Raw genomic sequence first — 15,939 nt, forward strand, 5'->3', positions numbered from 1 at the left:
TAAACCATTTTTTAAAATATATTTTTAAGAAAATATATTATTGTTAGTTTTAAGCCTTTAGTTATTTGTCATGTTTATAAGAGTTGCCAATAATTCTTTTGGACATTCTCTGTGATATTCTCAGTAATATTTTAGACCTCTTGTACAGTGTGATTGTGCAATTTAATATTGATTTATTTGATTTTCATTTTTCTGTTACAGAATTATAGATCTCCTTTGGATATACCAGTGGAAAATTCAGTGCCTGACAGTCACATTGACACTGATGATGAAAATGACATCCCAACTGACTGCTCATATTCTCAGCTCTTGGAAGGAAATAGTTCATACAACCAGTTGTGCGAGCAAGCATCAAATATGAGAATAGGTATTCGGATACTACTACCAAAGGTCAGAAATGTTACAAAGAATGAAGCATCTACGAGAGTGACCAATTTTGTTCTGAAAAAAATTGGTGTGTTCCATCAAGTACTTAGTCCCATAAAACCGTCAGCATTCGCAAAACCACATCGTCTGATTTTGGGTAGGAAAAGTTTTGATCTGTGTTTGAAGAAGGAAACTGGGCATAAACCACATACAGTACTGCAGAAGGAGAATGTTTCTGACAGTGTAGAGAGTAAAGAGATTTCTGAAACAAATGAAAACAAAAATGGGTGCCCAGCAGCTGTGGTTGATGGAAATGTTGACGATACTACAGAATTTAAAACTGGAAACGGAGCATCCATTTTAGTACAGGAAAAGAGTGTTTCTGTAAGTCAAGAGAGTAAAGAAGTCTCAGATGAAGATAGCCACGAAGGATGTCTTACAATTATGGAATATGGAAATGTTGATGAAAACATGATTTCTGAATTGCCTAGCCAAGATCAGATTAGTGTTGTTGAGCATAATTGCTTTGCTCATGCAAAGGAAGATCTTAAAACTTTTCAAGATCTCAAAGGTCACGCAAACATGGTAGATGTTCTGAGAGATGTTTCACCACATGATGCTAGTGTTGAAGAGCATAATGAGACTTCTAATGCAAAAAAAGATCTTAAACCTTTACTAGATGACTCAAATCTACTTGACCATGTTGAGGAACTAAGCGATATTTCATCAGATGAGACGAGAGTTGAAAAGTATGAGACTTCTCATGCAAAGGAAAATCTTAAGCCTTTGCATGACCTGAAAGATCACACAAAAATGGTTGATGAGCTGAGAGATTCTACATCAGATGAGACTAGTGTTGAAGAGCACAAAGAGACGTCTAATGCAAAAAAAGAACTGAAACCTTTACTAGATGATACAAATCTAGTTGACCATTTTGATAAGCTGAGTGATATTTCATCAGATGAGACGAGAGTTGTAGAGTATAATGAGACTTCAAATGCAAAAGAAGATCTTAACCCTGTGCATGACCTGAAAGATCACACACATATGGTTGGTGAGCTGAGAGATGCTACATCAGATGAGACTGAAGTTGAAAAGTGTAATGAGATTCCTAGTGCAAAAGGACAGCCTGATCCGAAAGATCAGTTAAACTTGATTGATCCATCATCCCATGGAATTGAACGGAATGACGCTAAAAAGACTGTGGAAGAAAAAGATGACGGTTATACAGGTGAGGAAATTATGCAAGAGGGTGAGAGTAAGTCAAAGGAATGGGATAACTTGGATGGCAGTGACACTGAACGTGAGACATCCACAGCAATGGTGGAACATCAAGATGAGTTATTTTTGGGTATAATGGATGATATAAACAGTGTTGAAATGGAATTCAGTGACGAGGATGCTGTCATCGATGATGATGATGACGTGAAGATACAAAAGAGTGAAACACAACCTCACACACCAGAGGAGACCGACTTTGAAGACTATGACCTTGAAGACTATACCCTTGTATTAAGCAATGATTCATCCTCAGATGAGGATCAGCCCATGTCTGTTCAAGAGAAACACCCCCTACCTTCTTATATTGATACTTCTAATATAATGCAAGATGAGATTGAAACCAAGACCCTTCAGCAGAGTTTAGAGTTCCAACAAGAAGCTCTTGAAGTATGTCAGAGTGAGTTCAAAACAGCAAGTACTGTTGAACCCACCAAATTAGATATTAGTCATTTAGAAAAAGATGATGAAAGAGATTTAGGCCAACAGGATAAATCTAAAGTCAGTGATGAGGATGATACACTTGTTGACGAGAAGGAGACAAAAAGTCAAGGCTCTTGTAAAGATGAAGTCATCAAAACATACCAAGAATGCCTGTCCACAAAAATTTGTGCTTTGCCCCATAGCCGGACTGAAACTCGTAATGAAATGGTTGCTCCTCAAGCTTTAACAATTTACAAACCCTCAGCAGTGGAGGTAAACAGCATGTGTTCTACTCCTACGCAAGATGAAATGGCATGTTTAATAGAAGTGAATGAAGAATTCAGGGAAGAGGATTTGAATAGGGACCTTTACTTTCCTTACAACACTGATCATGTTGACATGCTGCCACCTAAAATTCCTGTATCTCCGCAAACGCATGTTTCTACCACAAAGCCACTCTCTGACTTTATAGGGCATTATGAAGAAACCTATGATGACGAACTAAGGTGTAAGAGGATCAAATACACTGGGACAATGGATTTCAAAGATAAATCTGCATTAACTATTAAGCATTCGCCCAGTGAGGACTCTTTCCAGTTACGGCACAAACTCTGTCCCACCTCCCAACAAAAAGATGACAAGAACTATAACTTCATAGATGGTGCACCTCAAAATGACTCTTCATTATTTTACAGTGACGACAACGTAGACGATTTGCATGAATATTACCAGGGATCTGATGAAGGTTTACCGTGGCCTGATTACCAAACCGAGGAACCAGTTGATCACCAATTGTATCCATGTGAAAATGAATTTAGTTGTGACAATGATCAACCCATTTGTTCTAAGTACATTACATCTGAACGTGAGTATTCCTACAGGCACAAAAAGCATGCAAAGAAAGAGATGGATAACTATTGTTGGGCAGAAAAGAATGATAAATCAGACCCTCTGTCAGTTGCTTATACTGCTGAATATACCAGGGACCGAAGTCCAAAAAAGAAGTCTAGAAAAAGCAAATTCACAGCCTTCCGCCAAAATTCTGAGTGGGATGATGAAGTATCTTCCAATGTTATTGTAGACTACAGTATCCAAAAAACAGCATGCTTTGAAACTTGTCAAGCAAAGCCAACTAAGGCAGTCTCGGTTAGTTCCCTTCCACATGTTAAGACAAGCAAGCAGCAATTTGACTGGCGCAGATATTTCAGAAGGGAGGCGGCTTCCAGTCAGCTATTAGATGTAAGTGAGAGGGATAACAAATTCGACATTCCACCCTCCTCTATTGTCACCGTTTTGGACAGGAAAGGAAACCGGGTAACATTCAGTAACTCTTCCACCATGAAACCATCTTTCACTGGACTTGAAAACTCTTTTCATCGCTTGCAAGAACAACAAAGTAAGACTGATGTGACCCGGTCTGCAGTTGATCTTGAGTACCTTATTTTCTCTAAAAACATGAGTCAGGTTCTCAAAGAAAATAAGAGCACATCCAGTACCACATTACACTGTTGGGAAAATCCTGACCAGTCTACATGTCCCATAACTGTTCGTTTTTCAAATCTCAGTGAAGTGGAGAACTCCGCTGACCTTAGTAAAGCACAGCAATCACTTACTGATTTTAAGATAAAAGTGGACATGTCTGACAGGAGAGGGATGAGGGAGTCTGTAAGAAACCACAAACCACATCTTCAAAGACTTTTCTGTGAAAAGGGTAATGAAGTTGAGTTCCCAAGGATCTCAGAAATAACAAAGCAATGTGCTGTTGCATATAAGTCCATGATGAATGATGTCTGCAGCAGGAAGACTCTCTTTCGTCCAGTTGAGGCAAGTAGAAAGGGCTTCAAGAGGAAGTACAACCGAGAGAGCGTCGGCCAACATCCTGGATTCTGTGGTCGTATCAAGAAGGAAACTTTCGACAATCCTCATGACAATCTGAAGTCCTCTGTGCGGCAAGCATCCAAGACTAAGTACAGGTTCTTTGTCCTTGTCACATCAACAGATACCTTCTTTAAAGAAACCAAGGTACAAAAGTTATGCATAAAAATAATCTTATAAAGTGTTCTAAAATGGTAAAGTAAGATTTTCATGGGAATTTCTGATTTGTAGCACATGATGGAGATTGAGGGCCACATACAGGTTGAGCCAGAAGAGTTTGACCTCAGTAGCGATGGTCAGTCCCCTCTTCTCATTATACTGAGGAATGAGGACATTGCAGAGCACATATGTGAGGTAAGTGAATGAGTGAAGCTCAAAATTTTAGCCTGAAAATTTGTGTAAATCATCCTTTAAGTGGACGATTTGACACCGATATAATAAGTATATGATTTGACCCATTATATCATATCATTCAGTAAAAAAGATGATTAAATGCTGTGATTTAAAAAATAACTTAGCATAATTTGTCTATTTAATATAAATTTTAATGTGCCAAAGAAATATCAGTATATCAATATAGTTGCAAATATATATATATTTTTTTGTTCAATTTATCTGGCAGTTGGTCGGTATTGCATATGATATTGGATATTTAATTGTGCATGCTCATTTCCCCTTTTTTACTTTTAGATTACCTTTGTTGTCATCTGACAGTGAGCATCATTCTAAATAAAAAAATGGGTGAAACAAAAAAAATATATAAAAAAAAGAATTCTTTAATGTAATCTTTAGCAAATCTAGAAATGAATATCCATTTTTCACATTTTACATTGTTGTGATGCCTTAATTCAGTTGTAGCATTTATTTATTTATTTATTTATTTATTTATTTATTTATTTTACGGTATAATTACATTATAACATATATTTTCATTTTTTGTTTCCATGTGTGGCAAGAGCCGTGGGAACAGAGCGATGCTGGTGGCACGAGTGTAACCTGTGCACCACAGCGGCCTCTAGTCTTACGGAGGAGCTCAGGAAGGGTAAAAGGAGGAGTGACAACAGTGGAAGGCGAGAGACTCAATAACACTTGTGCCACCGGCCTCGCTCCATTTCCTTGGCTCTCTCCCCCGAACTGTTTGCCACAACATTTTTTATTTTTATTATTTTTTAATTCAGACAAACTGATAGCCTGGCTAACGTCAGACCTCGTCTCATTGAGACGTGGGTCTGGGAACCACATGTTCATTTTCTCGTATTTGAGGCATGGTTTACGAATGCCCAGAGCCGTTTATTGGGTGCTATGAATGTCTATCAAATGCGCCTGTACGTAGCACATAGCCAGTCGTTTCAATTATACCAGATGACGTATGTAGAGCGACAGAAATTAGAAAAGGAAGACGACGATGGGTCAGAGATTTAACTAAACTACTTAGAACAATATCTAAGGCTGCATCGAAAGGTAATTTCGCGTCTGCTACCACCATGTTGGATCCATAGGTATAAACAAACTGCTTGGGTGTGTCGCATAGACGTCGTCATCGTCTTGCTGCTCCCTCCCCGTTCTGTGATTGGTCCCCTCGCTGAGGCGAAAATCTGGTCCATGGAATCCAGGCTGTCTAGCAGCATGAATAAAATCGCGCTGGGCGCAAGGCAGCATGGGGAAACCCAGGCTACCAAACTGATATAATTAACAGAAGTTGGGGGGAAAAGTCGAGCGATTGTTTCAGAAACTATTTTTCGGTTAACTTATTTGATTGAGGTTGCCTTCAAAAGAGCTATTTTTCCAATTCAACCAGGTGCCTTATTTGCTGGAATTGAAGAAGTCCCCCAACGTCCTGTTTGCTGGTATCGACCGACCCGATGACGTGGTGAACCTCGCTCACCAAGAGCTTTTTGCAAAAGGAGGCTTTATAGTGTGTGATGATTTGGCTCTTGACACACTTACTCTAGGTACTGATAAAAGTTGCTACAGAAATTATCCAAGTTGTTTTACTGGAGATGATACATTATGACATTTTCATTGAACTTATATTTGTCAAATTTATAAGATGACATGAAGAAAGTCGTGGGTATTCTGGAGGAGTTAGACAAGCAAGGGAAATGGAAATGGTTTCTGCACTATAGAGACAGTCGCAGGCTTCGGGAAAGTGCAAGGTAAGATCACAGCTGTGTTTAAGTTTTGTGATTGAAGTTTTGTTTAAAAACTAACTTTAGCTTGACAATAACTTTATTCTAGAGCTGCTGTAAAGCCAAAACAATCTCTGTTACTTTAATTTCCTATTATCACTGTAAAGCTGCTTTGACAATCTATATTGTTAAAAGTGCTATATAAATGGTGAGTTGACTTGACTTGTTTAAAACAATACCAGCGTCTTGTTTCGCCTTGATGCCTGTCTACCTCTGAACACTGCCCGATAAAGCAGCATTTTAAGCTTTTTTGTTTAAAGAATAGCTACTTTTGTTAGTACTTGCTTACCCAGTTATGCGCACAGACTAATTCTCACTCTCCTCTAACATGAAACTATAATCTTACATATAATCTCCTCGACAGGTCCAGTCCTGAGGGAAGTAAGAAGCAGCAGTTTATCGATTGCTGTCAGAAAGCTGGCATAGTCGAGGTCTTGCCCTATCATGAATGTGATGTCATATCACGGGACCGACCGGATTACCTCGTCTGTTTGACTCGCCTCCAGATCCAAAATGCATCTGTACGGTTTCCTGTGTTTATTACAGGTGAGAGTTTTAATTTTTATGAAAAGTCCACATGCCTTATAGGTTAGGGCCAGTTCACTTCAGCTGAAGTACACCAGCCTATTGAACTGAATAACTAAATTATTAAATCACCATAACCTCATATGAATGTATTTTGTAAATTAAAATAATTTATTGTTTTACAAAACATTTATATTACCTCTGCACATTTAAAACTTTGTGTGTTGAGTATATGATTGATCTGATATGTTTGTGCTTCATACAGTTTTTCCAAGGAATTTGTACTCTTTCCACCCCTGGTTTAGTGATTAAAGCAATCTATTTTTCTATTCAATATGTTGATAAATTCAGTCTGGTAATATTGGGAAAATGGCATTATTGTATTACAAGTTTAAAGGTGGGGTATGTGATTCTCTTTTTTGTCAATTTTTTCAAAATAACTTGAAATCCTATTCCTAACCCGCTTACAGCCACTGAGTTAGAAGCACTGAAATGAAAATTAAGCAATTTAATCATCTGTGGAACGGGCAGGACTCAAATCTCCAGACAATCATTTCCAAGACCACCTAGAATCATTGTACAGTAAGTTCGTCAATCAAACGGTCGAACCACACCCCCCTCCCCCCATCGCGCCTGACCCCCGTCGTGCGCATTCTCAAAGCTCGTGACGCATGCGCATCTCGTCAGTAAAGCCGGTTCCATGATTAGTAATAAATTGTCATTACAATCTCTTGCGCATCTGAGTTCCCTTTCGAACGGTCACTTCGTATTGAGTAGCTATACGCAGTGGGGGAAACTCCTTTTCCTCGATTTACTAAAGCCTTTAAGTAAAGCGCATTTGCAGCTGCACAGCTAGAACATGAGCGTCTGGCTCGCTCATAGGCTGCGCTGCGGCAACCGCACATCCAATGTCGCAGGCGCCTCTGACGTACGACCAGTGAGAACACTCTGCGTCATACACGTCAGAGCTCGCCAAGGGGGCGTGACCTCAGTCTATAAGAGTCCCCGAATTCGCCATTATACCAGATTTTACTCCTTCAGCGACAAACTTCACGCCTCTTACCATTTATTGAGCCTTCGCCGTCGAACAAGCCTTCACCCTGAGCGAGCTACAGTTCAGCAGACGACACATTTCACCGTGTTTCTCCTGACGCCGTCTCTCCTGTGGCTATCCGGCGACATCCTTTTCATTACTCATTGTATTCTGTGTGTTTTATCTGTACGAGCGTTGTTTCAAATGCCTCGTGTCAAGACCTGCGCCACGTGCGGATGCAAGCGGATGCAAGAGGCGGACGAACACGCTAGCTGCATTCCATGACTGGGACTTCACCACGCGGAGAATGCACTGTCTGCCGGCGGATGTGGGGCCTGCGAGAGCATGCCTATCTCCGTGCTGCAAATCCCGCGTGTCCTTCTCCGGCCCTACTTCAGCCGAGGAAGAAGAAGCGGCACAGCCAACGGCAACCGGAGAGCATGGATGTTAGTGAACGCACGCCGGCCACGTCCCCGCGTGCCTCACTCTCTCCAGCTCGTTCATCTCCGGTCCTGTTCGAGGGAGATCAGCGCACCACCCCCCCCCCCCCCCCCCCCCCCAAGCCCGCCCCCCCACGTTGCGGGCCTGGTCTCCTTCGGCGGGCCTAGCGAGCACGACGACAGCCTGTCTATCACCGCGTCTGAGGAAGAATGGCCGGGCTCTTTCGACCCCGTCATGGCTTCCCAGCCGACGCCCAACGCCTCAGCTACCAGGACGCCTCAGCTACCAGCGCGGAAACGCTTCGGATCCTGACACAGGCCGTAGCAGACCTCGAGCTCGAGTGGGCCGCGCCCGCTGAACCCCCTCGAAGTTGGCTGGATGGCTGGTTTCTTCCAGGGCACCAACAGGCCTCTCGTCACATGCCAGCGCCTTTTTTTCCCGAAGTACACGAGGAGCTTACCAAGGCCTGGCGCACTCCTTATTCTACACGAGGCCCCGCAGTTTTCACGAAGTTCTCCCCCGTGGACGGAGCAGTGGAAAAAGGCTATGAGTCGTTGCCGGCCCTCGAAGAGGCGTTGACCGCTCATCTCTGCCCGAACACAGCTGCTAGCTGGCGAACTAGAGCTGTTCATCCCAACAAGCCGTGCCGTAGCACTTCAGCCCTCGCTGAACGCACGTATTCCGCCTCCGGTCACGCTGCATCGGCCCTGCACACGATGGCCGTGCTGCAGGTTTACCAGGCCAAACTCCTCCGGTCTATGGACGAGGCTGGCCCGGACCCTGAGGCCTTTCGGGACCTTCGAAGCGCCACGGACTAGAGCCCAACCGATATGGATTTTTGGGGGCCGATGCCGATAAAAAAAGCTACCGATATATCGGCCGATATTATTTATGTTACAGTAGCAATATTATTTATGTGTATTATAGTAGCCAACAGTATCAGTCAAAAGTTTGGACACACTTTCCTATTGGTGTGTACAAACTTTTGATGGGTACTGTATATAGAATACACAGTATTTAAACAGAATAAATATATAAACGTTTTGCAATGATCACTCAAATGTGGTGATCAAACACTTGTGACAAAGATATGTAATGGAGGCAGGGGGAATGATAGAATGAGAATGATACATTTGAGCTGTAACCAAACTAGTTTGCATTGCATGTTATATTATATTATATTCTAAATACTGTTGCATAATCTTCACTAACGACTTTGTCTTTTAATTTAGTCACGTTATATAAAACAACTTGTATCAATAAATATATCAAAAGTGTCACTGACATTATCTTCTATTTTTAGTCTTAATTCCTCTAATCTCTACCAGTGGAGGAATAACTCAGATCTTTTTACTAAAGTAAAATTTATAATATCATAATGAAAACGTTTTTGATTACATAATGTACAGACTTTTATACTATTTTAAATAAGTAGTAAGCAAAATGTACCTACTAAACGTGAAACTAGGCTACTCTTAATGCAAAATGGCCATATACAAAGTGTTATAATTATATAAATTATTGGAATATTGCTTGATGTTGTAACGTACCGTTATAGGCAGAAAGAGCTTTAACACTGTGTCTACACCGGACGTGGACGTTATTGCTCGCGTGAGTCGCAACAGCTGTTTACCCGAGACGCGGAAAAGCACCCGTTACAGGGCAAAATGGCCAATAGTCACAAGCTCACACGTGACAGAGGCTGGCAGCAGAGAAATCAATTCAGTTAATTACACTGCGCAAATCAAAAGTAATAGTCTACTACACACTGGATGAAGAAGGGTTGGCTCTCAACAGAACATATAATATTCATTTCATTTTATTTTATTTTTCGTGTTTGCATTTATGAGGATAAAACAGACGTGACAAGCTCCGAAAGCGGCACTAAAGTGCTTTAAAACTTTCACATAGACCTCGAACAGAAAGCACAAAGCCTTTTATTAAAGTCAATTTCATTTTGTATTAATTATATCTTAATTTTAATCAATGTTTCATCAACCAAATGCCTGGATTTAATAAATAAGGTGTAAATATAACAGACAATAGATAATCTCAAAACGGAGGTGCCGGCGAGTGAACTGCAACTTGTCTCATAAATGAACCGAAACTCAGCGTATAGACCTCAGAAATATATCTATTGAAATGTCTACTTTTAAACAGAACAAATCAAAACGAAAGCCAAACTGCTCTCTGCTTATGTAATCCTTCTGAAATGTACATTTCTCTCTGGCGCGTTCAAAGATCGCGAGTCCGCATCCTCAACTTCATCTTTGCAGCACACAATGACTGAAAACACTTGTTATTAATAAACAATTAAAATGTCTCCTTGCTATTTGATGTATTCATATCATTGCTTTTGCCAGTGCATTGTGACAGGTTTTAGGTGCTTTATTGGCAGCGCCACCCTTACATCAATCACCGCACGCCGCATTTTTTTTTATATTCATTTATCGGCCATTATAAATGCCGATACCGGTAGTTATGAAAATGCCTAATATCGGCCGATAATATCGGCTCACCGATAATATCGGCTTGCCGATATATCGGTCGGGCTCTACCACGGACCTGGCCTTGAGAGCTACCAAGGCCACAGCTCAGGCTATCGGGAGGTATATGGCGAGTTTGGTCGTGCTCGAACGCCCCCTCTGGCTTACCCTCACTGACATTAAGGACGCGGAGAGAACGAAGTTCCTCGACGCCGCAGTATCTAGCACCGGCCTCTTGGGCCCTGCGGTGAAGGGGTTCTCGGAGAGATACACCGAGGCACAGAAAGCGTCCCAGGCCATGCGTCACTTCCTGCCTAAACGCTCTAGCTCGGCGTCGAGTGCTCACAAGCCAGCCCCGTCGACGCCTCGGCCAACAAAGCCCGCGAAACAGGCCTCTCAGCCCCGCCCTGCGGCTGATGCCCAGCGCCAGCCGAGAGCAACCAAGCGCTTCCCGCTTCCCCGACACCAAGGCCCCAGACCAAATGCCGCGCCCCAAACAGCGCCGCCAAAGTCGTCCTAGCATGCAGGGGAAAGAGAGAGGGCACTGGTCCCGCACTCGCCGGACCATCCTCAAAGAAGCCAACAAAACTTCCCACAGCGTTTTCACGGCGACCCATATAAAGCAAAAGAAAAGTATGTTTCACAAACACAACACGTGGGTTCACGGTCCCCCTTCATCAGGCGGCCCCTCCCCCCGTTGTAATACTGACTTCCCCACACGCAAATGCTTGTACAGTCAGTCCAATACTCAATGTGTGCACAAATCACAATATAAGGGTATCAGGTCCCCCTTCACTAGGCGGCCCCTCCCCTGTTGTAACACTGACTTCCCCACACGCAAATGCTTGTACAGTCAGTCCAATACTCAATGTATGCACACATCACAATATACATTTTGTGTAACATTAGGCGACCAGCCCCAATCTGTGTGTCAAGCCCTAGCCACACGGGTTCTAGCCTGGCAAGCTATCACCGGTGTGTCAAGTTGGGTCATAAACACAATAAAAACACAAATTCGCTCGCAGACCGAAATTTCAGGCGGTTCTAGAGACTTGTGTGAGAAGCAACGTGGGTCACGTGCTTCGCACCGAAGTACAGAATCTATTAGCAAAAGGGGCGATAGAATTAGTCGCCCCCCCCCCCCGCGCGCTAAAATATTTTGGTTTTTACAGCCGCTATTTTCTGATTCCGAAAAAAGACGCAGTCTCAGACCCATTCTAGATTTGAGACATTTGAACAAAGCTTTCATGAGACGGCCGTTCAAAATGTTAACTATCAAACATATCCTCGTGCAAGTGCGCACAGGGGATTGGTTTGTCACAATGGATCTGAAAGACGCTTACTCTGAGGACCCCCATGAAAACGAGATGTTTCATCTCATGGGGCTGATCCTCTAATAAATGTTCATAAATAAATAAATACTTTCACATTCAAATAAACCCTCGTCACAGCCCATTCTTGAGATGCGCCTTCGAGGGCCAGGCTTATCAATACACCGTTCTGCCGTTCGGTCTATCGTTGGCACCCCGTACATTCACGAAGTGTGTGGATGCAGCGCTTTCTCCTCTGAGACATCAGGGTGTGCGTGTGTTAAATTATCTCGACGACTGTCGAGAATCGAGCTATTAGCTCACAGGGATTTGATTCTCGGCCATCTAAAATGCCTGGGTTTCACAATCAATGTTTCAAAAAGCAAACTAACCCCCAGCCAGAGCGTGATCTTTCTGGGCACAGTTTTAGACTCGAGAGCTATAACAGCGCGACTCACACCAGAGCGCTTGCAGGCACCTTCAGAGCGCGCGAGCACGCGCCACTGAAGAAATTTCAGAAACTGCTTGGTCTCATGGCAGCAGCATCGCCAGTACTCCGCTTGGGATTACTGCGCATGCGCCCACTGCAGCATTGGCTGAAACGTCTTGTGCCAACTCACGCATGGCAGTCAGGCAACTTGCTCGTTATGGTGAATCGTGGTTGTTTAAGAACCCTGATTCCCTGGCGGGCTCAGAACTGGTACCACGAGGGGGTGACAATGGGAACAATTTCCAAGAGGAAAGTTTTTCTTACAGATGCGTCCAACCTGGGTTGGGGAGCGCTGCACGAGGGCCTGCCTGCATCCGGCCTCTGGTCGAGCACGGAGCAGAGCTTACTTAACAACTGTCTGGAGATGAAAGCAGTTGGATTGGCCCTGAAGGCATTTCTGTCGAACCTCAGAGGTCACCACGTTTTAGTCCGCACAGACAATATGTCAGTGGTGGCCTACATAAATCGCCTGGGGGGCATCAGGTCAGGAAACCTGCATGCGATGGCGAGAGACCTCCTCTTATGGGCACAAACCAACCTGAGCTCTCTGAGAGCAGCGCATATACCGGGCGTCCAGAATGTGGGCGCGGATTTGCTTTCACGCGGTAACACTCCCCTCGGCGAGTGGTCCCTGAACCCACAGACGGTCAGTCTGATTTGGAAGGTGTTTGGGGACGCCGAAGTCGACCTGTTCGACTCGAATCAACATCCACTTCAAATTGTTCTTCTCGGAGGACAGGGACGAGCTGGCCCATGTCTGGCCCAACCGTCTCCTTTATGCCTTTCCCCCCCGTCTCGATGATTCCACAAGTCATCAAGCGGGTCAGAGAGAGCGGGAGCCCAGTCCTTCTGGTGGCACCTCTCTGGAAAACCAGACCGTGGTTCCCGGAACTGGTTCAGTTATCGGACACAATCCCATGGCCTTTCCCACTGAGGAAAGACCTCCTCACACGGTACATTGTGTACGGTACGCTCTCTCATCCGAGACCCGATTTATGGGCCCTCCATGTTCGGCCCCTCAACGGGTACCCAAAGACCTTCCTGAGAAGACCTTCCTTAAGCACTATATCTGAAGCCAGGGCCCCGTCGACTCGGCGCCTTTATGCTTCGAAATGGTCAGGTTTCTCCACCTAGTGTTTGAAAAATCAGGCTGACCCAGAGTCATGTGAGATATCTGTGGTTCTCTCATTCTTACAGGAGCTGCTGGATGCGGGTCGCTCCCCGTCCACGCGCAAAGTGTATGTGGCAGCCATAGCAGCACATCATGTTCTGGTGGCTGGCCAGTTACTGGGAAGAAACGACCTGGTCGTGAGATTCCTTAAAGGTGCTAGGAGAATGAACCCCTCCAGACCTCCATCTGTGCCGTCTTGGACCTCTCCACAGTCCTGGGGGCTCTGAAAGGTCCGCCTTTCGAACCGCTCCAATCAGTTGATCTAAAACCCCTCTCGCTGAAGACCGCTCTCCTTATGGCGTTGGCATCTATCAAGCGAGTGGGAGATCTGCAGGCGCTCTCTGTGAGCCCTGCATGTTTGGAGTTGGGTCCAGATGGCTCCAGAGTCATCCTCAAGCCCAGACATGGTTACGTTCCTAAAGTGCTCTCAACACCGTTCAGAGCACAGGTGGTGACGTTATCAGCCCTCCCTCCTTCTACAGAGGATGGAGAGGTTAATCTTCTCTGCCCTGTCAGAGCGCTGAGAATCTATCTGGAGCGTTCTGCGTCTTTTAGACAATCAAAACAGCTTTTTGTCTGCTTTGGTGGTAGATCCAAGGGGGATCCAGTCACTAAGCAAAGACTGTCTAGATGGATAGTGGATGCTATTTCTATGGTTTGTACCGCAGCGGGTCAAATTTGCCCTATAGGCATTAGGGCTGGGCGATATGGCCTAAAAAAAAATCCCAGATTTTTTCACAAAAAATCCGATTTACGATTTAAATCGATTTTTTTCTCTACGTACTTAAAATCAATCTGCAGATGACAAAGAAATTGTTCAAAACAAGTTTTAACTTTATTTTGTTTTAATATTCCCTTCTGGGATTTGATCTCCATTAAAGTGCAATCAGAAACAACAAGCCAAAAAGACAAGAGGACAGGCCCTGTCTTTGAAAACAATGAAAATGTAACATAAAATAAAATGGGTGGATTGGGATTGGGGGGGATGTGTAAAAAAAACAAAAAATTTGCATCACAATAAGTGTATTGTGATAGTCAAATGATTTGGTAACTAAAAATAATTTTATTAAGTTTACTGGTTTGCTACTGTTTTTATTATTGCTTAACACAAATTTCACAATTTCAATTCAATTCTTGTGATTTGATTCTGATCTTGATTCAATATAAATTCCTTTGGATAAATAGGTACGTAGTAGCTACGTACTACTACCGTATATACTACTATCTAAAAGTAGATACGTTAATGTGTTAATTGTTCTCCCAAAAAAAAAAAATCACCTCATGCTGTAAACATACAGAGAGGCCTGTCAGGTGGTATTATTAAAGGTTAAAACTAACTCAAATTAAATATAATGCGTTTTTTATTTTATAATGCGTCTAACTAACATGCGTGCTATGGGTCATTAAAAGCCATCCTGAGGTAAATATAACGTTACGTAGCATATGTTGTTCTCCAGCTGTTTTATGGACATCTTTCCGCGGTTGAAAAACACTGATCGATCGATTTTATTACATCTCGGTAAGTTTGTAGTAAAGAGTAACAGATGATCGGTTCACTTGGCGCTTGAACTGAGATCTGTCAGCGTTCTTTCACGTCACATTTACAAGCGCCAAAACGGTGTTTATTGTTTGAATTTTGTAATAAAACTGACAGAATCTGAGAGCTGAGAATCTGTTTCATATCGATAGTAACCTGCTCAGTCTCTGTCTGTCGGTGTCAGTGTTCTCTTTGCTTCGCGATTTTTCTCTGCGCGAGAAAATGGATGTGTGGCGTGAGAGCGTTTAAAAAGTGACAGAATTGCGTCTCTCACAGTGAACTCGTGAGAGTTGGCGGCCCTGCAGATTCAGCTTGTACATGTTTTCGGCGGCTGTGCTTCTGCTGCCGCGGTCTTGCTCATTTGCCATGTTGTTTGTGTATCTCTATCATGGCAAGCGCTGAGCCCGGTCGGAACAACGGGAGCCCAGATGGGAGCATCGGCGGTTGTTAAAGAAAAAAACGATTTTCATTCAAAAAAATCGACGTAAACTACACATTCGAGTTAATCGATAAAATCGATTTATCGCCCAGCCCTAATAGGCATCGAGGCCCATTCGACCAGAGGTATGGCCTCATCATGGGCTTGGTCATCTGGCATTCCCATTAGTGATATTTGTGATGCGGCCGGCTGGTCCTCGCCTTCCACATTTGAGTTTTTATAATATGGAAGTGCCTTCCCTGCAGGCGAAGGCGCTTTCGGTATGATTAAGACCCGTCGGTGGCCGGTCTTGTCATATTACTGTGCACAATCACATTCACATATATATATAAAACTCGCTGCTGGCCGGTTATATGTCATATATAAAACCCGCTTT

General features: G+C 43.4%; 1 protein-coding gene across 1 annotated transcript in view; it reads left to right on the forward strand.

The window, feature by feature from the left end:
* Positions 1-15,939, forward strand: part of LOC143732486 (uncharacterized) — a 29,226-nt gene that overhangs the window by 11,235 nt on the left and 2,052 nt on the right. The window contains exons 10-14 of the mRNA XM_077223617.1: positions 202-4,089; positions 4,174-4,296; positions 5,741-5,894; positions 5,993-6,098; positions 6,496-6,677. Of these exons, the coding sequence (XP_077079732.1) occupies positions 202-4,089; positions 4,174-4,296; positions 5,741-5,894; positions 5,993-6,098; positions 6,496-6,677 (4,453 nt within the window). The remainder of the gene's footprint in view (positions 1-201; positions 4,090-4,173; positions 4,297-5,740; positions 5,895-5,992; positions 6,099-6,495; positions 6,678-15,939) is intronic.

Source organism: Siphateles boraxobius, unplaced genomic scaffold (assembly GCF_051911475.1).
Source record: "Siphateles boraxobius isolate OS27281-9 unplaced genomic scaffold, OSU_SipBor_1 9, whole genome shotgun sequence".
Classification (NCBI taxonomy): Eukaryota; Metazoa; Chordata; class Actinopteri; order Cypriniformes; family Leuciscidae; genus Siphateles; species Siphateles boraxobius.